General features: G+C 33.2%; 1 protein-coding gene across 1 annotated transcript; it reads right to left on the bottom strand.

The window, feature by feature from the left end:
• Window positions 1-690: 690 nt before the first annotated feature.
• LOC135135535 (kelch-like protein 10) lies at window positions 691-21,851 on the bottom strand. The gene is made up of 4 exons (XM_064064623.1): window positions 21,568-21,851; window positions 20,887-21,516; window positions 8,793-9,271; window positions 691-1,555 (listed from the first exon to the last, which is right to left on the bottom strand). The coding sequence occupies exons 1-4, from the start codon at window positions 21,735-21,737 to the stop codon at window positions 825-827; spliced, it is 2,010 nt and encodes a 669-aa protein (XP_063920693.1). The 5' UTR covers window positions 21,738-21,851; the 3' UTR covers window positions 691-824.
• Between the last annotated feature and the right edge of the window lie 682 nt (window positions 21,852-22,533).

The following is a 22,533-nucleotide window of genomic DNA, read 5'->3' as shown; positions in this document are numbered from 1 at the left end:
ATTTTCCTGAATGCTGATCATATTCAACTTATGTGAAACACATCCGTAGTATATGTACCTGTTTACTTGTAGTTTTTTTTATTTTAACTTATAGGAGTTATAATAAAAAAAAATGTAAAGTCATATTTGTTTGAACGAAGGAAGTTCTATTTAAATAACTTTAAAACAATTTTTTTCTAGTTGATCTAAAGTGGATCACACCATTCAAGTTACTCGAATATGTAAACTGTTAAATTTTCTGACAATTCACAATTCTGCTTAAGCTGTACCACGAACAATTAAAAACATTTTTTTCTAACCCATTTTTGGTCATCGACTAGATTTTCGTAACCATTTTCAGATGAATGTTAAAATAAATAAAATAACAAGAACTACTACAACTTACGATGCGAAGAAAAGTTTGAATTTCCAATCCTGAAACTGTTCCGGTGTTCTTGATAACTCTTTACACGATAAATGTGTTGTTTGTTTACCTGTTGCCTATATAGCTACGATGTACGCTAAAATTTTTATTTTTAATAGAGTTAGTAAATTAAAAAAAAATAAATAAACGTTACATAAGACAGCTGGAAAATGGAAAAATCCCGACTTACCTATTTAAGGAACCGGTTTGCTAACAGCTGTTTGCAACAGATGCGAAAAAAACACGTCTCAATAAAATGTTATATTAAATGTATAAAGATGTGTATAAATAAAATAATATGATATCTACTTAGTACATTTAGATAGTAACTAGATCTCAAACAGACGGCCACATCGTATAAGTTCATGGAGAATATTACCTTCCATAATAAAAATCGAAACACCCGATGAAGTATCACAAGTCACTCCGCATCATTGTCGGCATCCTCCACTTCCATCAAGAGTGCCGGATCCTGAGGCACCGCCATCACCTGATTATTATCGTTGTTATTCGCATCGTTATTGTTGTTATTGTTGTTGAGCTGTTGCAAAATATTGAGCTGCTGTAAGTTCCCATGTGCCGCCGTAATGACGTTTTCCGGCGGATTAGGAGGATTCGGGATATTGCCCGCCCCCTGCCGCTGATTTTCCAACGCTATCATCTTCTGCCTCTTCTCTTCCATCAATTTATCTCTGTGCTTATGTATGTAATCTCCTATGTTGGGCAACCCATCTACCACGCACGCCGACAGGGCCGACCTATAAATATTCATGTCCGTCGCCTCGTACCACTCGTTGGTCTTCTCGTCGTAGCACTCCACGTGGTAGATGGTGGTGACACCGTTGAAACCGCCGATGGCGAAGATCATGTCGTCGATGACCTCGATGGCGAAGTTGCTGCGAGGGTTGTACATGTCGGGCACCGGCGTCCAGGTGTTGGTGTGGGGGTTGTACTTCTCCCCGCTGCACATGCGGGAGATGCCGTTGAAGCCCCCGATGACGTAGACGTAGTCGTGGTAGGCGATGCACGACACCCCCGAGCGGCGGGAGCGCATGGCGGCGATCAGCGTCCATTGGTTCACTTCGGGGTCGTACACTTCGGCGGAGTGCATGCACTCCTGCCCGTTGAAGCCGCCGGTGATGTAGATTTTGTCTGGAATATCAAAGTTCATTTTACTTTTTTGAGGAGTTGCTTTGATGAAACGAGAAAGATTTTTTGGAGAAATGAGGTGTTGATGAATACGATGTTTTATGAAATATGACGCCGGCTCGACAGGTGTCTGCAATCACTGTTAGAATTCGCGTGTTGAGATATATGTGTGAAAATTGGAGAGGAAATACCGGTGGGTTTGATTTTGGGGGATTTTTTTTGTCAGAAGAAGTGATTTGTTCAGGTTAATAAGTTTGAAGTTTCACTTTTTAATGTTCGAAACGATGTTTTTTTAAAAACTAACTTTTATATATTTTATTATCTAAGGGCCTACTGTGGCCGAATTTAAATTTAGAATTGAGCGGAACAGTCAATTACATATTAATTGCAGTCCGCAAACTGTGTGATTAAATACTTATATTATTGAAAACATTAGTTAATTACGTCAGGGATGATTCTAGGGATTTGGATGTTCGTGTATAACGGCTACCTTTTACAACCCATCATACTTTTTAACTTCCCGAGCGTAAAAATATTCATGAAAAATAGGTGTCCCGTTTCCCTCTGTCCGTCGTCTGTCATCTATCTATAGTCTGTTGGCGATTTTATCAGGCAGATAATTTCCGAAACTTCTGGACTCGTGCTTGTGAAATTTTACATGTAGTTCAGGAATATGTATAGTGTAAATGATAAAACCCTAACGACCCTAACCAAAATTTATCTGATTATTCCCATTCCCCATCAACAATTTGATCTTAAAATCATCTTAAAATTTTGCATAGTAAATATATATTCTTTCATATTTTTAAATTTAATAATAATATGAGAACATCAAACTGAAAATGACCAGGACCAGACAAAATACCTAATTTTTTGAACAAAAAATTCAGTTGTATACTCATTTACTAAAACCCTTAAAGCAGTTTCTTCTTAACCCATCCAAATTTACAAAATTTTTATGTTATGGTGTAACATATCTAAAACCTAAAGATGTTGACATAACAAGTCCATGAAAATACAAACTTGTCAGGTAACACCTGACAAGCTAAGCTTATGATTCAGTCCCACATTCCTGGATATACAAAATTCCGAAATTAGGTATACAAAGTTGGTTCTAAAATATGTGCTCTTCTCAAATGTTCAATGGAATTTTGGAACTCCACTCTTTAAATAATCTTAAATGATCACACAATTCAACCATATTCAATAATGATCAGAAGAGGAATCTTTCAAACGATCCCTCAATCCGCTTCAAAAGACAAAAAGCTGTTTTGTCAGGAACATGTCATATTTTTGGCAAATTTGTCAGTCTGATCGTGTCAGTCAGAGTCGTGACTAAAATAAATAATAAATTACAAAATTTTTATCCAGATTTTTGAAAACATAAATAAATAAAAAAATTAATAAAAACTGTACAACAACAAATTAAAATAAAAACTGTATAGCCGAATGTTCCGAAATGTTGCCAACGTTTTAAGTTAAAGTAAGCATGTTAAATCGTTAATCAAAATTTATCCGTTTATTCCCCCAAAAACTTGATGACATCATCTTATAATTTTATTAGATAGATCCTATCTAAAATGTACAAAATATTATGAGTCTACATTTGTGGTTTATCAGTGTATTTTCATTTACTAAAACTTATGCAGGGTGACTCAAAAAAAATTAATGAATGAAGCAATGTCTTTATTGATCAACTCAACAATGGTTCCCCCATTTTTCCGAAAATTTGGGAATACAGTACTGTTGTTATTAGTATTTTACTGCACATATATGTATTCTTACTACTTACTAATGGAAAACTCACTTTAAGTATGCACAATGCACATACCCTACTTCTTTACCTTTACTTTAACATTGAACCCATATTTTGATTTCAACTTTTAAGGGTTATCTTATAAAACATAACTCACTAAAATAAATTTTATAATTTATCTCAAAAACTGGATTTGTTTGATGGAATAAAATAAATATAAAATTCGTACTGCCAAGGGGATTGACGAATTGTATAAACTTATATGAACGAAAGTTTGAATTTATTATTATTTATATATTTTTCCCAAAAAATATAGATTCTACCCAGAAAGCAGACCCTTAATAGCTGTACTTAAAAAATATAAAGGGCTTTTTAAATAACATTGATATATAAAAAATAAATAGTATTTCTGCTTTCTGCCTAAACCATAAATAAGTCTTTTTTAAAAAAACATTTACATATGTTATTCCAGATTATTTAAATTCAGAATCAGTTTGTTTTTTCTGATCTAATCACACTTAGATATTTCAAATTTTGGATTGGTGTCAACCTCATATTTTTAAATCGTTTTTTCGCAATCGAGCCACATTTGGGTACGTCAAGCTCTGGACTGGCATCAACCTCACATTTTTAATTTTCCCTAGAATAATAATTAACGGGTGTTAAGCCCCCGACACAAAAATAATGAAACCTTAAGAATTCTGAAATTGGTTAAGATTCGCTGCGACGGTCGACGTTTTCCAATATTTACAGTAGATTTTACTAACTGAACCGCCATTTTGTTTTTTTCTATTAAACTGACATAAAAATTAATAATCAGATAAAGATCATAGCAAAAACTCATATTAAAATAGTACGATTGTTTGTATTTTGAATTTACCTGTCTTTGAAAGGTATGCAATATTGAATAGGTACTTTCTGTTTTCTGTCAATATTCACTAGGTGCCGACTTCGTATTAAATCTTTTTTATCTCGTTCACACCACATAATTATATGTTACTCGTTAAGTAAAGGATGTTCTATGCACATATTTATTTACTTAGGCTTGCTTACATGTAACATAATAGCCTTAAACACTGCGATGGCGGCGCTCAAAGAGCGAGTGCTTTGCTATAAATAATTCCTGGAAATGTTTATGTAGTCTGGAGCATCAAGACCGTTCCATTACAATCAGGAGCAGCCAAGTAGCTGGTAGTTAATGATATACCTTGCTAAAAAATTTAAAACTTCTGCAGTTATTAATTTTGCATATTTTAATAAAAAAATGTTGAATATTTAAACATTCTTTTTAGATATTACATATCTGTCAGCACAGTACTTAAGTGTACCATGTGTTTCTTTTATTCGATACAACCCCTGTAATTTTTTTATTTTTAAAGATACACATATAGTTCTTTGAGCAAGTGTGTATCATTTTAAAAGATCACTACTTATGTGAATAAATGTCATGAGTGTAAATTTTTCAAGAGTCTAGATTGTCATCAATAAATATGAATTTTTCGTCTATTTTATTGAATAACTTTTAATTATTGATTTTAGAATATTGGTTGCTTTTGATTTTTTACAAAAAAGCACTCTTTCCATTTATGAAAAAGTATACCTAGTGTTCTACCGGAGGTGATAATTAAAATGTGCGGTTGCCATCACACACATCTTTTAAAGTAATAGAAATTTGCTGAAAGAACTACAGGTTTATCTTTAAAGGCCGTGTGACACGATGCTAAATTTATGACAAATTTTTGTACGAAATTTAGTCCGAAAAAATGTAACTAAATTTACAACTAAACAATATATCTCCTGTATGCCACCTTACTAAATTCTCTTGTAAATTTACCATTCGCGCATGCGTAGTGAGTGAAAATTTTCGGGAATTTAAGAAATAGCGTTGGTAATGGTGATTGGTAAGGTGCGTTTTTCAACATAACCTCTGTGACATAACCTACAATTTGTTTGTTTATTATTTACTTATTAATCATTTATAATGAATTGTGAGGAAATACTTGTTTATACAACTATTGCTGCTTCGAGTATTGTTCTAAGCTGCTATGCCAATAAAACAAATCGGAAAATTCAAAGAAGAAAACGACGTTCACTATGGAGCAGACCTTGGTTAACAAGGCGACAAGAAGGACGAGATATTTTAAACATGTTAAATACCGAGTTGTTGCCAGAAGATCCAACTGCATATCAAAATTTTTTGAGATTAACGGGTGCCCAATTTGTGGGCAAAAGAACTGTTTGGTTATGTTGATTTCATCATGGCGTCGTACCGGTTGCGCCTTATCGTACTGCGCAGTTTTCGTAACAAATTTAGTCAGTATTTAGAACGTGTCCTAAATAATTTCTCATCAAAATTTGCACACAAATTTAGCATGTAAATTGTGTATGACACGGTACAATTTTTTGGACAAAATTTATCTCGCTAAAATTTGTCATAAATTTAGCATCGTGTCACACGGCCTTAAGAATAAAAAAGTTACCGGGGTTGTATCAAATAGAAGAAACACCCTGTATAATTCGAAAAACCATATTTTCAAAATTCGAATTCACAGCAACCTGTTTATTTTTGAAATTTTAAAATGTTCACTCTTCCTACTCTACAATTTCTCAAAATTAACTTTGCGACAAAAAAAACAAAAAAAGAAAATGTATCTTGAGTGAATCGCACACCTTTCTTGTTTGTAATAAACCAACTTTGAAAAGTTTTTATTAAGTAAACAAAATTTTAGTTTAACACTTTACGAATAGTGAATGTCCAAAAGACCTGTAAAAGATTTTTTTAATTTTAAATAGTAAGTTGCTTTGCTCAATGGCATGTGTTTTTAACACCTCTAACGCCAACTAAACCCACTAGTTACAAACTATAATTGCATTTGCAAAGTTTCAATTCATCCGGCGATGACTGCAGAAGACAACCGATAAACTTTGTAGAAAATGCAAGACTGTTATTTTGATACAGTTTGAAAATTTTAAGGCGATTATTATAATTTCGTCTCACATTAGCGACATTTTAAGTTTCTTTCTATGTGTAAATAAAAGAATTATGTATATGTTTATCTAATTAAAGTAAGATATTTGATTTTCAGTTCCTGACTTCTCTCACATAGAAAAATTAAAATTTTATAAACGTAGCTACTGCAGTTTAAAAATAGCTGTACCATTTAAAAGAGCTTGTTATTGTTACATCGTGACGATATTTGGTATTCATTTCACAAGTATTTTAGTAATAGTTTACTTTCAAAAATTTGATATGTTTTTTTGAAAGTAAACTTTGCCGTTCATATTACGTCAGAAACCAGTATGAAAAAATAAATAGTGAATCTGCCATAAAACAAAATTTAAACATTTTACGGTTATTGTATATAATATAAGTTTCCATATTTACCTATAAGACTTCTCATCGATGGTATGCAACACATAATTAAAATTAGTTATTGCTCGCTTTTACTAGTAAGGAAAATGTTGTAAATCTACAAATCTAACTCCATTTAATGAAGCGAATTTTTGTTAAATATCAGGAAATGTGTAATCCTAGAGCTAATTGGAACCTTCAAAGGAAAATTGGGGAAAATTGGGTCCAAGCACACGTTTTTACTCGTAGTGTAAATAGGATCATTAAAAATATCATACACAGAATATGCGTTAAATTCACACCATTTATGTTAGTGTTTCAAAATAATAAAAAAATGTCTCAATAGTGTGTCTTATATATCTACTTAAAAAAAACAACTACTACTACAGTTTAAAAAGCCATAAAATGTACACTTATGGAAATAAAAAAACTATATTCCTGCAGTATTTAACATGTCACTAATTGTGGGGTAAAGTGATCCAAACATGGCAATCATCAAATGATTTTGCAACTTTTACTCACAAGTCTCTTATTAAAATACAAATATAAATATACATTAATAAAAAAATATATTTTTCAAGTTTTGGAGCTGGTTATTGTTGGGACTTAAATTACCGCCTTGTAAAACTCCCAGTATCTTAATTCGGGAAAAAGTAAATATAAAGTTTGCGGCCTCTAAGCTTGCGTTTATCAATTATGAATTGCTACCAAGAGCATGTTGTAATAAAAGTTTACTTTAAATTTTTAAATTGGGTAAGCTTGTTTTTAAATGCCTTACACCATTTTTACGGGAAGAAAGTATAGATCTTTCCATATAACCTGACTAATTATAAAGGTTTCTTCATCAAATCAGGTATCCACATATTTTTTTAGTAAAAGATGCTGTCGGTTTCCACAAAAAATTTAAAAAAAATTTGCTTTAGAGCAAAATATAACAATTGAAATTGTAATAATTTAGAAGTTCAAACTAACTTTTATTAGAAACGAGATTCAATGCGATTATGGTGGATACGCCAAAACGCGAATTTACTCTGTACGTGTAAATATATAACAAACATTTTAGATTAAGTTTCAGAATAAATTATTATATTAAGGTATTTTGTTAGAGCAACTCATTGTTTAAAGTAGTAGCTCCTAAAAAAACTCCAGCAACTTTATATCCACTTTATGAGTTCTCTAGAAACTAGCTAATTTAAATTTCTCATTCATTTCAAGTTTTATATCGACCTACTGAAGCTAAAAACATTGAGAGAATTATGCTGTGGTTGTTATTTATCTTAGCTATGACCAATTTGTCGATATCAGGGAAAATGATCCACTTCTTTCTGATGTATGTAGTCAACTTACACAACTTACACTACATACCATCAGAATTATTATTTGTTATTTTCATAACTCTGTGATTTACAAGATATAAAAATTATAATGGCAATAATTATAATCAAACCGTGGTGACGTGAGTGAAGTTAAAAATTGGCAGGGTTTTTTCTCATGAAATATGCCATTGACAAAAAAAAAAAATTGGGCAAGACCGTTACAACACACAAATTATATCTTAACAGAGGTACTCAACATTCAAATTCCTGTTTTTTTTAACTCGCAATATTCCGTCTGTAATAGAGACAGTTGTGAAAATCCGAAAATTCTCATCCAATTAAAAATGTTGCTAATTTTGTGCTTACTGATCCGCTCGACAGATTGGTCTTTATATCGCCAGTCGCGTTTTACGGCACAAAAGAATAATTAACGAAACAAACAGTTTGAGAATTAGTCATTTTAGCTTTGACATTTTTACAATTTTCATTGCCCTTTGTACATAATATGTCGATGTGCCTGGATTTCGCAGAGGAGACACAAAACTGAATGAAACCTGTTGACATATAACTCCAGAACATTAAACTGCTCCAGAACATTAAAACAAGTTCGTTACAGCAGTGAGTTATCCTCCATTGTTGATTAGTAACATGAACTGGTTCAACGACTTTGACCAAATGCTTGACATAACAACGTCGGAGCTTTAATCAATTTAATTAAAAGGTCCATATTTTGAAACGCGAGAAAATCGATGCATAACATCATAAAAACTTCCTACACCTTAACTTCTTTTAACATTCAAGTTTTACAATACTTACTGTTAAGAGTGCAAGCACTAGCGTCCGATCGTTGCATGTTCATCGAAGCAATCAGCGACCACTGATTTGTTTTATAGTCGTACTTCTCAGCAGTGTTTTGCCGGTGATGCCCATCATACCCTCCCATGGCATAAATAATATTGTTTAGAACAGCGACACTGACGTAACATCTTCTGGCATGCATGGGCGCAATTTCTTTCCACGCTTTTTTAATAGGGTCGAAGCATCTGCACGAGTTGAAATAATCCATTCCATCGAATCCTCCGATGACGTAAATGTTGAATCCCACCACTGCTGTTCCGTGGTAAGCTCGAGGTCCTGACGGATCCACTTCTTCGATTTTCACCCATCTGTCGGCTCGAGTGTCGTAGGTTTCTATGTAGTTCGTGGGAGAACCTCCGCTCCAGCCGCCAATGGCGAAGAGGACTTCGTGGGGTAGTCTTGGGCGGGCTATTTCTGGAGTAACCACTTCGCCGTTTCTGAAACAAAAAATTATTAAATAAATAAATGAATTATTGGTGATTAGTTGGACAGGGTTTACTGTCTGTGAAGTCGGAATTTATGTCTATTGATTTATTGTTTTTCTGTTAATCCTATCTTTTTCAAGGCAGGTTTCGTTATGCTCGATTCACTTTTTTCTGTACAATGATATTTAAATGGAAAGGGTAGTCTATTGATACGACAGGGTTGATTTATTCTGGCCTTTAAACTATACAATACAATACAGTTATAGCTCAGACCACAAAACGTAATACTAACTTTACAGGATATAGTTTAACTGAAATTATTTCATGAGTATTGTAGTTAAATAGATATATTCACTAACAATACAGGCAAAATTAAACTTGAAAGATAGAAAGAAAATTAATACTGCACCAGTTGATAATTAAAGTTGATTAATTGTTATTTGCATTTTTTTGTATTATTTTTTAATGTAATAATAAAGTCGATTTGTTAGTAAGAAAAACTTTTGAAATGTAATTAATAATAATAATTGTCCAATAAAATTTGGAAAAAAATTGTATTAAAAATATTAATCGTTATGTAAGGGGGTTATTCCCATGTGTTTCTTATTTATGAAGATTAAATTCGAAGGATCTGTATATTTTGAGTCAAAAATATGTCAAGGTGTCTGAGATAATACCGTGTGATTTTTTGAATTCCTGCTCTAGTTAGCCATGACAAGAACGTCAGCAGTGAAATTCAAACTGCTGACGTAGACCGACACCCTATACTTTTAAAACACTTTCATAGAAAAAATGTTCAACTAAATATTACTTTGTTTAGCTAGGTTTGAAGTTTTTGTTATTTTAAAAAATAAAAGGAAACAATAATAAAGGAAGTCCTAAATTTAGAGAATACTGGAAACGTTAACTTAATTTTAAAAATAAAACATGTAAAAAAAATTGGTCTAAAGAGTTTAGACAGTACTTCCCTCGCTGTCGGAAACTTGACGACTGCATGCCTATTGTGTTTTTATTCTCATTACATTTTTGTAGTGGGAATTTAAAAAAAAATTGCGATGACGTCATCAACATTTTTGCAAGGACACGTATATCAGTTGGGATAGATGTAGTGTAATACTAAGAATAAAATTATTATACTCTCAAATTTTCGGGAAAATGAATTGGGTCGTTTTGAATATTGATTTATAATAATCAATAAAATAACGAAACAATTTACTCACGTATACGTATCAGAGGCAACTGAAAATCGTGTATGTATAAACATTCTTAATTTAAGATGACAGGCGTAACAGCATACGTGAGAGTCAAACAGAGAAACTGTAAACAAAACGACCATCGGTTTTATTGCTTCGACTTCCGCTTATTATATAAAACATTGGGTTTTATTTTAATTCTTGACGGTGAAATTCACAATTGGTTGATTATAAACATGTCTATTTCACATTCGCGGAACCAAGTGAGCGCATAAAACAAATGCAGGTCTGTAATGTTAAAGTCGATGTAAATAAGCGTAGTACCCTTATGTTTCAACCGAGTTTTTCCTTTAACAAATTTTGTGTCTACCAAATTGGGTTGGTTGGGGTGTAATACTAATAATAAGTGTTGCCTTTAATTTAATCAATAAAATAAATTGACTTCATTAATTTTTTTGAACCACCTCTTAAGAAAATCTAAAAAATTAGAATGGAATGATAAATCACAAGTACAAACTCATCATATTTTTTGCATTTTAGATAGGATTTATTCAGCAAAATTTAAGGGTGACGTCATCAATTCTTTTAGGAGGGATGAACAAATACATTTTGAACAAAAGTTTACCATGCTTATAATAACTTTAAAATATTCCCAAGATTTCAAAGCATTCGGTTTTGTAATTCCTGATTAAATCGATAAAATAAATTCACGCCTTCATTAATTTTTTTGAGTCACCCTGCATATGCAAATCCAAAAATATGAATGGAATGATAAATCACAAGTACAGACTCATCATATTTTGTACATTTTAGATACGATTTATTCGGCAAACTTTTGAGCTGACGTCATCAGTTTTTTGTAGAAGATAACCAAATATATTTTGACTAAAAGTTTATTATGCTCTTTATAACCTTAAAACATCTGCAAGATTTCAAAGCATTCGGTTTTGTAGTTCCTGATTAAATCAATAAAATAAATTTACGCATTCATTAATTTTTTTGAGTCACTCTGTATATGCAAATCGAAAAAATTTGAATGGAATGATAAATCACAAGAAGAGACTCACCATATTTTGTACATTTTAGATATGATTTATTCGGCAAACTTTCGAGCTGACGTCATCAAGTTTTTGGAGGGGATAAGCAAATATATTTTGACTAAACATTTATTATGCTCTTTATGACCTTAAAACATCTGCAAGATTTCAGAGCATTCGGTTTTGTAGTTCCTGATTAAATCAATAAAATATATTTACGCATTCATTAATTTTTTTGAGTCACCCTGTATATGCAAATCCAAAAAATATGAATGGAGTGATAGATCACAAGTACAGACTCATCATATTTTGTACATTTTAGATATGATTTATTCCACAAACTTTTGAGCTGACGTCATCAAGTTTTTGGAGGGGATAAGCAAATATTTTTTGACTAAAGATTTATGATGCTCTTTATAGCCTTAAAACATCTGCAACATTTCAAAGCAGTCTGGTTAGCAGATTAAAAATTAAATTTCAAAATGTTGTTTTATAATTTTGATTTTTTTTCCAAAAATCTGGACGTTTCGGGTGAAAAGTCGATTCAGAGTTGTAAACTACATGTGTAGGACTATGTTATTTTATACAATTGAAAACCCATTTACTATGTACAATTTTGAAGTGACGTCATCGCATTAGTGGTGGGGATGATTAGACAAATTTTGGTTAGCGTTTTACCATCTACATGATATTCTTAATATAAGTACAAAATTTCGCAACAATCGGTCGAGTACTTTCGGAGATTATCTGTCTAACAAAAATCCGGGACGGCAGACGGACAGACGGACGGACAGACGGACAGACGGACAGACGGACAGACGGACAGACGGACAGACGGACAGACGGACAGACAGACGGAAATGGGAGACCTATTTCTTCGTCTTCTAGGGGTCATGAAAGATCGAGAAAACGTAAAAGTAGAGAGTCGGCCGACGGACTCGATTACAATACTTCCTTTGCTTACGCTCGGGAAGTAAAAATTAAACGGATAATCTCCGAAACTACTGCACCGGTTGTTATCAAACTTTATACAGAATTTAAGAATATTGTGTAGATGGTAAAACGATAACCAAAATTTTGTCTAATTATCCCCACCAATAATTTGACAACGTTCTCTCAACATTTTGCATAGTAAAAGTTACTTAAATTTTGTAAAATTATATACTCCTGTACTTCTTGCGTGCGGTTACGGAGGTCAATTTACTACATTATAAAGATTATTATTACCAAAAGGTACTTAGCTGATAAGAAATCCGCACAGTCATTTCACCTTCCTACATTACAGTTCCACAATAAGTTTGGCAATACAGAAAGAAAAAATTCGAAAACCAGTCTTCAATATAGTATACATATATTAGATATATTACCAATTTAGTTAATATACCGACGTAAACTATTAGAACAGATAATAAATGTTTATGGTATTAATCCTTAAAATTATAGGCAAATCTGACTTTTTCCTCGTAGGTAGTTCCACAACTGTTTTGTGGGATCAGGACCACTTGCAGATTTATTTTGACCGTGGCGCGCAACTGACCCATGCCCGTACTTAGCCTTGATTTTTGACTCAATGACTTAACAAAAAATGCCTCCAATGTTTTTTACGCGTTTCATCTAGCCGATATCTCCCGCATAAATCAAATACCTCGAGAGTGAGTTGATCAAAAGGTGGATTGTAGGATATGTGCTGTGCCACCCCATTTTTTTACACTGTGAGTGATGTATTATTTGTATTTTGTTTACTTATTATCAAATAAATAAGTTTTATAATTTTTGGAAAAAAAACTGGATTTCTATTTTTTTTCCCGAGGATAAGCAAAGGTAACATTGTAGTGTCCAATGATGATTTTCATGATTCCTAGAGTATAAAAAATAGGTTTCCCATCTGGCTGTTTGTATATCTATCTGTCTTCCTGTTTGTTTATCTGTCTGTCTCTGTCTTTGTCAAATTTTAATAGACAAATAATCTCTAAAACTACCGGTCCGATTGTTGTCAAATTTTATCTGGATGTTAGGAATAAATGATAAAACGCTAACCAAGATTTGTGTAATCAACCCCATCAACAATTTGATGACGTCACCTCTAAATTTAGCCTAGTATACACCATTTAATTTTTGTTTTTAAATAAAATTCCTGTACTTGTAGTTTATGATTCCGCTTTGAATTTTTATTCTAGGTATCCAAATTTTCCCACAAAAAAAATAAATTTTCTAATAATATTTTATATAAATTACATAAATAAATAAATTACAACTTGAACAGAAAATTGTAGTGACCACCTAGTCTAATCTAAGTAGTAACGCGGAGATTCTAGCCCATTGTTTTTCTTACACTGTGACTGGTATTATTTGTATTTTTTACTGATAGGGTTTATCATAAAATAAATAAAATTTCGCAAAGTCAAATTTTATCATTTTTCGAAGAAACTGGACCTCAGGGTCAGGTATTAATAACTTTAAACCAATTTTTAATGTCAATAATGTAATTCTCAGAAACAAGGAAACAATAAAATTTGGATCATTAGGTACTACAAAAACAGTTAATTTCAGATAAAGAAGTTTTGTATAAATGTAGAACACCACGGTGCTAAAAGTGTTGGTTCTGCTGAATATAAATAATAAATATCTTGTATAAAATAAATAAGAATAGAATGTTCGGGATCAAATCATTATAAACTTTCAACGAAACTACTGAATCAAATATAAATTTGACAATTGGAATTAAGATTACAAAATTAATACGTAATAAATTAGAAAAAAAAAAATTGTGACAAATATACAGAAAATTACAAGGATGATTAAAAAAATCACTGTAGTCTAAACAAATTCATTTGGAGCTACATTTTTTTTAACATACAGGTGTCTCTTTCTTAAGTTACATCTCACATCTGCATTTTTAAATTACATATTAAAAAAAGCAATTTTTCATTAGTTTGTGCGTTTTAATTTATTTATACCAAATGATTCTCAAATCTCAAGTTTCTCAAATTTTTCAATTAGGACAACCTGTAATTATCGTTGTTCTTTCTCTAAGTGTTTTTTTATACCACAGTCGAAGCGGTTTATTAAAAATTAGTTTACTTTTAGACAAGTTTGAAAATGTTATCAAATACAAGTGTCCCATTTGACAAACTGGGGAAAACTAACTATTTACAAATTTTGCGTCGTTTTTCGTCTGTCTATCTGTTGTCTGTGTCGATTTTTATTGGACAGACAATCTGCCAAATTATTGTGCATGATTAATTCCATTTAAATGTTATAACATTTCATCCACCTGTATTTGTATTTTATGAAGCTACCTGCAATTTTATCTTAGGCATAGAAATTTTCTCAAAAAAAATCCAAAACATTTTATAACATCAATTAATCCGACCATAAGGGTCAAACGCGCAGTGTTAATTGATTGCGTCAAACTAATAAGGCGAACCCGCGGAGATCGCCAGTTCAGTCTCCGCATGTGCGACTTTTTTTTCTTACACTGTGACTGGTATCATCTATTTTTTTTACTTGTAGGAGTTATGAAATAAAAAAAATTTTGCAAAATCAAATTTTACATTTTTCGAAGAAGCTGGATTTGTTGGTGGAGGACGAGAAAAGTTCTATCTAAATAACCTTAGAGCAATTTTACTAGGTTACTAAGAACTGAAAGAAAATCCTATCCTCCATTTTTAAAATTGTGGATTTTTAAATGTGGGCATTTTTTTATGCAAATATATAAACATCACGTCGCATATTTTAATGATTTCGTCTATACTTTTAAAATCTTCAATCATAAGCTTATTGTAATCTTCCCACCATCTTTGTTCTTGCCAATGTATCCCACCTTCATGGTCACTCTAAAAAGCTTTTTCATGGAAAATATAAAACGAAATGGCGACAGCAATTTCTAACCAGTCGTGCGTTTAAAATTTGCAATAGTCTAGATGTAGAAAGTATAAATTCCAATTGAAACCAGGCTAAAAAATCATCGATATGCCAGTAGCGTATACAGGGTGTCCCAGAATTCGCGCCATTCCCGTGAATGACATGTTCCCTGTCCCGAACTGTGCCGTAATTCGCAAAAAGAATTGTCCAGGCTTTAACCGTGTGAGAACTGGAAGGCGATTAAGTTGACCAATAGAGAGGCTGCTTTTATATCCGAACGTTTCTATATTCAAAGTTACCTATGTCAAGAACAAAAAATCCGGTAATACTAAAGTTGAATGAATTTTTTCCGAATCCCCCTCCGTCAACAAAAGGAAACAGAAGTGTGGTTATAAATTTAATCATTTTGACAATTGTTTGTCATAAACTGTCACGAAGTTCATCACTGACCTGAACAGACGCTTCTGCCCCCAAAGATGACTGATTAATGTACACAGAGACGTCAAGGTTTACTTTAAGGCAAGTAGCATGGGACAGAAGTTATTTCTGCTGCCATTCTAGTTAAATTGTGTTTGACTGAGCTGTACATGTCATAACATAAGAGAAGCTGTTTCATTTCATCGTAGGCAAATAATACATTTATTACTATTCTACATAGTGTAGATACCGAAGAGCAGGTATTAGAAGTCATTTTCTTAGAGCCCCGTGAATAATGTGTTGTTCTTTTTAACGAAAAGTGGTGCATTTTCAGAATTCACTATGCATCATATCCCTGACATTAAGTTTATTGTTATTTCTAAAAAAGAGTACCACATGTTCATTCAAAGAACGTTATTATAAGTGTACTAAAACATAAATATCGCTTTTGATTAATCGGTGCTTATGATTTTCAATAAACAGTATCAATTTTTACCGAACAGCTTTGTTGCTGATACCTAATCTAAGCAACGAAAAAAGAGACGAGACTCCACTTCTCTGGTGTATTGAAATCATACGTATCTGCTGTGGTGTCAATCATGTGGGGGAGATACTGAAAACGGAGACTTATTCAAGAATAATATTGATGTTGCACATGATGATTTAAAACAGTTTCTTTAAAGTTGTGAGTACTTTCTAGAGATTGAAAAGATCCGAATAAAAAATGTGACAAAAATCGTTTAGTTGCATTTTTTTTTTATTTAAGGACAATACAAACTATAAACAAATCAGTACCAATACCACTAAGTCACTGATGTCTTATTCATACTAGTATAAAGAATATTTGGAAATGATGTTAATTTATGGAGAATGTAAACGCTCTGCTGTGCGCGAATTTACAGGTCTTTTCCCCAACCATCGGCTCCTTGACCAGCATGTGTTTCGTCGTTTGTTGCATCCAGCAAAAGAAGATGGATCTTTTTAGCCTATTCGGAAAGGCCTTCCTGGGGCTACACGGATTATACGCGTAGACGGTGAAGAACAAGTGGCACAAATGAATGGATGCTCAAGATCGATCATGCATCGTATCCTTACAGACAAAAATCTGCATCCTTACTATTGACGAAAGTGCAGCATCTGCGACGAGCCGACTGCGCGACGAGGGCATGTTGCTCAATGGTTACTGCGACAAAATGAACTAAATCCTGATTTTTCACGGCACATTCTTTTCGCCGACGAATGTTCATTTTCCCGAAAAGGAATATTTAATGCGCACCATTGGCACTTCTGGGCAAACGAAAATCCACATTTCGCTAACGTGAGAGCATATCCAGAGCAATACTATTAATCTATGGGCTGGAATCGGGTAGTCGGTTGGTCCCAGATGCTGCACTCTCGTGTAATGGTAAGGATGCAGTTTTCTCTCTTGAAGGATACGATGAGTGGTCGATCTTGAGCATCCACTCATTTGCGCTACGCAGCGGACACTTCTCCTAGGATCCGCTTCCATCAATATTATTCTTGAATAAGTCTCCGTTTTCAGTATCTCCCCCACATGATTGACACCACAGCAGATACCTATGATTTCAATACACCAGAGTCTCGTCTCTTTTTTCGTTGCTTAGATTAGGTATCAGCAACAAAGCTGTTCTGTAAAAATTGATACTGTTTATTGAAAATCATAAGCACCGATTAATCAAAAGCGATATTTATGTTTTAGTACACTTAATAACGTTCTTTGAATGAACATGTGGTACTCTTTTTTAGAAATAACAATAAACTTAATATCAGGGATATGATGCATAGTGAATTCTGAAAATGCACTACTTTTCGTTAAAAAGAACAACACATTATTCACGGGGCTCTAAGAAAATGACTTCTAATACCTGCTCTTCGGTATCTACACTATGTAGAATAGTAATAAATGTATTATTTGCCTACGATGAAATGAAACAGCTTCTTTTATGACATGTACAGCCCAGTTAAACACAATTTAACTAGAATGGCAGCAGAAATAACTTCTGTCCCATGCTACTTGCCTTAAAGTAAACCTTGACGTCTCTGTGTACATTAATCAGTCATCTTTGGGGGCAGAAGCGTCTGTTCAGGTCAGTGATGAACTTCGTGACAGTTTATGACAAACAATTGTCAAAATGATTGAATTTATAACCACACTTCTGTTTCCTTCTGTTGACGGAGGGGGATTCGGAAAAAATTCATTCAACTTTAGTATTACCCGATTTTTTGTTCTTGGCATAGGTAACTTTGAACATAGAAACGTTCAGATATAAAAGCAGCCTCTCTATTGGTCAACTTAATCGCCTTCCAGTTCTCACACGGTTAAAGCCTGGACAATTCTTTTTGCGAATTACGGCACAGTTCGGGACAGGGAACATGTCATTCACGGGAGTGGCGCGAATTCTGGGACACCCTGTATACACGAACGAGAACAATCTTCTCTTGGAGACAAGCAGTAACCATCTAACTGCTCTATTTTGTTCTTTTTTTTCATAACGAATTTAATAAGCCTGTAAAATGATATAGTATTGCACAACATTCATTGAAAATTGAAAAAAATACAAAAACATGTCAAGCGTTTTATTTTACTCTCTATCTTTTGACGTATGTCAAAAAAATGTTACGTCAAATTTGTAAAAGTTATGACGTCACCAATGATTTTTTAGATAGGAAGGTATAATTTTGATTGAATTATTTGATAAAGCTTATTTTTCTGCATATGAAAATGTCGCTTGATGTAGGGATTGCATAATAAAAAAATTGAGAAAATTAATAACAAACAAAATAAACTTGATTTTAATGATCAATCTTAAATGAACTGAACAATCCGTTTGAGTAAAAATTTATGCTATAGAAATTGTTCAAACTATCTGACACAAAGCTAGACGATGGGGCGACCTAAGTGAGGGAATTTTCAATACTCTGGCGACTTATACGAGTTATTTCATGACGAATTCGTGGTTTCAAATCGTCTAAATTATCAGATCTACTCATGTAAACACGACTTTTAAATGTCCCCATAAAAAAAAAATCAAAGGGTGTCAGATCCGGAGACCTAGGTGGCCATTGTATTCGTTACCTTTCATCAAATTGATTACACTAGGTAACAAAATTTGAAGAAATTGTTGTTTGAGTACAGTTTTTGCTGTTTTTGAGTTGTACTGATATAGTATAATATAAGTACGCGTACAAGACATATCAACTGTCAGGTTATAAGAAAATACCATTAATAGACCATATGTAGGTGAAAAAAGCACAAAATCAGACACATGTGAAAAACAAGATTATATTTTTCAAAGAACTATTGGTTAAAAGTTTAACAAGGATTACAGATATTCACAAAAAATGCTTAACGAAAATAATTTCTTATAATTTTTCAATTTTAGAAGCGATTACTTGACCTACATTATCGTTTTTTATTTTGTTATTAATTATTACTCCTTAATAATGTTGGCAAAACCAGTCTTATTATTTTGGCAAATATTGGCTCCGCCTACCTGCTCTTTATTTTTTTAGAGAGTACCTCATTTACTAAAGTCAGTCTTATTTTGTCAAGTACTAGTCCTACCCCCCCCTTATTTTCTTAGAGATATGTTATTTGGCAATATTAACTCTAATAATAACGTTAATGTTGACCGTATAAAAAAATTAACTGTCATGTCACATTTTATTCCATAGCCTACTACTAAACATGCAAAAAAATTAACTCAAGCAAATTGGTTGTTACCCGGTGTTATCCAGGAAACGTAGCAATTAGATCCGGAAGCACTGCGGTTCTAGATATCTAGATCTAAATATCGATCTGCTATTAAATTTCCGTGAAAAAAGTAGGGGCCAATGAATCTTCTGTTTATTATTCCCACCCAAACATTAATTTTTTGGGGACGTTGGGTGTGTGCCATTTGAATCCAATGACGTTTTCGAGCCCAGTAACGACAATTGTGTCGATTTAGGGTACCATTTAAATAAAGTTGCTTCATCCGAAAATACGACACTATTTAAAAAATTGGGATTGTCGTCATAATATCTCGTGACGCTTTCACAAAATTCCTAGTCATCTGCCATGATATTCTTCTGATAGTTCATGGATAAATTGAAGTTTATATAGCATGCAGTTTCTCTTTTTTAAAAAAGTTTACCACAAACGATTGGCTAACATTTCTTCTTCGAGTCATTATTATGCGACTTTGATAGAAGTGTGTATAGACAAAAAAACATATTTGTTTACAAGTCACAAACTAATTGATTACATACAACCAAACAGTATTTTTTATTGTATTAAACCAACTTAAGAAACTGACAAAAGCGATCATCTTTGACAGATTTTTGTTTTAATTTTTAGTTATTTGGATTTCATTTTGTTTCATGTTCACATCAAGCTACTTTTTCATATGTAGAAAAATTAGCTTTATCATACAATCCGATCAAAATTATAGCCTCTCATTTAAAAAAAAACATTGATGACGTCATAACTTTTACAAATTTGAAGTAATTTTTTTTTGACATATGTCGAAAGATGGAGAGTAAAATGGAAGGCTTGACATGTTTTCGCATGTTTTTTTTCAAAAACAAATGCTGCGCTTTTTATGAATTTTGTGCAATACTTTATCATAACCCTGTATAAGTGGTCCACTAAAAATTGGTTTGGTGTATAACCTTTTAAAGGAACGAATTGTATATTTGACAATAATCGTAAATTCTCGCCCTAAATGAGTTATCTGAACTGTTAGGATATCCTATATTAATTATTTGAAACTTACAAATATTGAGTAAGTCAAAGAAAAACAATATTCTGAAAAGCACCTAAACCAAAAGGAAACAAATACAACATACTTCTAATAAGACTCATTCTATAAAAGTAGACAATTCTATGTACATATACATTGCGAATAAAAATATTTTGTTTGATATCTGATTTTTAATTACAATCTGATTTAAAGAGACTTGTACTTGTAAATAGATATTGTGGAACACAGTACTTTCATCAGGCCATATTTTGTGTAAGTGGATATAAAGAACAAAGCAAACAAGTGGAAAGAAAGACTAGTTAACTAAAAGTGGATAACAATGTTGTAAAGAGTTTGAGCAAAAAAATTACTTGTGCATGATCCTCTCAAGGTCGTACAAGAACTTCAAAGTCTCAATAACCATCGGCCGACTCTCCTCGCACGACGTCACATACGGGTGGTCCTTGACTTTTTCCATGAAAAACTGCGTTTCCAACAAGCCCAGCCTGATGCACTTCATCAAAGCAACAATGTGCCCCTTCCTCTGCTCCGGATCATGGTTGATCCACTTTAAAATAGTCTCCCAAACAATTTCTTCACTCTTCACATTAAGATTATCCGCATTGATGATTTCCTGAAAGTCTTTGAGCGAAAGCATAAGGATCTCCTCGCTTAGCTGTGATATCTGGATGAAGTTCTTCATGATATAACGCCAACAGATCAGCGCGAGATCGGTGCAGAAATGATTACGGGCGAAAAGGAGGATCCCGATGCAGTTCTTCGGGCTGAGGATGCTCTCCAGGTACTTGCAGCACATCTCCAAGGCGCCCAGCATGCTCAGGTAGTCGGCCGTAATCAGCACGTCAAAGACGTTATTCTTGTTCAGGTCGAGCTTCCTCAGGTACGCGTAGTTGAGGAGGATGTGCATCATCTCAGAGCTGACACCGGGGATCTGCACTTTGGTCTCATTTTTGTTGTGCAGCAACGTGGTGAAGGCAGCTCTAAAATCAGGCGGGTTAGTACGAGGTGGTTTGGGGGGCGGCGCCACGTGCTTGAAGTAGGAGCTGCACGCGCATAATAACGCCCGATGGATGGGAATTTCCGTTCCGTCGTCCAGGACTATTATGGCATCGCATAGCTGGTTGTTCTCCCTAAGGTCGTACAATGTCTGCATGGCCTGCATGCTCATACATCGTCCTTTACCAGTTTCTGCATCCTGCATTTCATCGTACTTCTGCGTTTTGGTAGAAATCTTTCAAGGAAGGTAAAGAACACAAATAATTTTGATAAATGTGAGTTTTTGAAATTTGTTGAAAGTCAAAAATGACAATGGTCCCAAGATATCTATTGTATTTTAATTCAGGCAAATTGTGATTGGTCGATCAGAAATTACACGCTGAAGAAGTGTTTGTCTGTCTAAGGTTGCACATAAAGTTGTTAAATTAAGTACTGCCACAAGGTCATTATTTTTACTAAGAAATAAGTTTATTAACTATTCAAGTACTTTAGTACTTTGTCTCGTGTTTTATAGAAATTAATACTACGGGCAACGTCAACCAAATTTTAGTAATAATAATGATAGTAACATTAATAATTTATTGTCCAACAGAACGAATGCAACATTAAAATAAAAAATAGAAAAATTGTAGAGTTGAAATTTATACAGGCTGAGTCATTAAGTGCTCCGTCCTCAACATCAGATCAATTAGTAGAAATAAGAAAAAATTAAAGGCTCAAGTTGTGTGGTTGTTTAAATAACACACGTTAAGATTATTTTTATCCAAAAAGAGTCCTCTGTGTTTGATAATTTTACTACATAATCGAAGTAAAACTGAGCATTAATTTCAATTTCAAAGAAAATCTAATTAACAAGTACAAAACAAGGAAAATTTATCAGGTCAGATCAGGTCAGCTCAAATCAGGTCAGGTTAAGTTAGATCAGGTCGGGTCAGGTCAGGTCAGAATAAGTCAGGTCACGTCAAATCAGGTCATTAATTAGCAGATTTTTTTATTCATTT

Source organism: Zophobas morio, unplaced genomic scaffold, assembly GCF_036711695.1.
Source record: "Zophobas morio isolate AGI-343-1 ecotype UQ-CSIRO unplaced genomic scaffold, CSIRO_AGI_Zmor_V1 ptg000004l, whole genome shotgun sequence".
NCBI lineage: Eukaryota > Metazoa > Arthropoda > Insecta > Coleoptera > Tenebrionidae > Zophobas > Zophobas morio.
The sequence above is the reverse complement of the archived record's forward strand: the minus strand, read 5'-3'. Positions and strand labels throughout refer to the sequence as shown.

Bases quoted from the DNA above. Each gene is read 5' to 3' on its own strand.
- LOC135135535 (XM_064064623.1), bottom strand. From the start codon at position 21,737: ATGCAGGATGCAGAAACTGGTAAAGGACGATGTATGAGCATGCAGGCC. The intron at 9,272-20,886 runs GTAATTTTTTTG...TTTTTGTTTCAG, and splicing joins CTTGAGAGGATCATGCACAA to AAACGGCGAAGTGGTTACTC. The intron at 1,556-8,792 runs GTAAGTATTGTA...TTGATATTCCAG, and splicing joins TAGTGCTTGCACTCTTAACA to ACAAAATCTACATCACCGGC.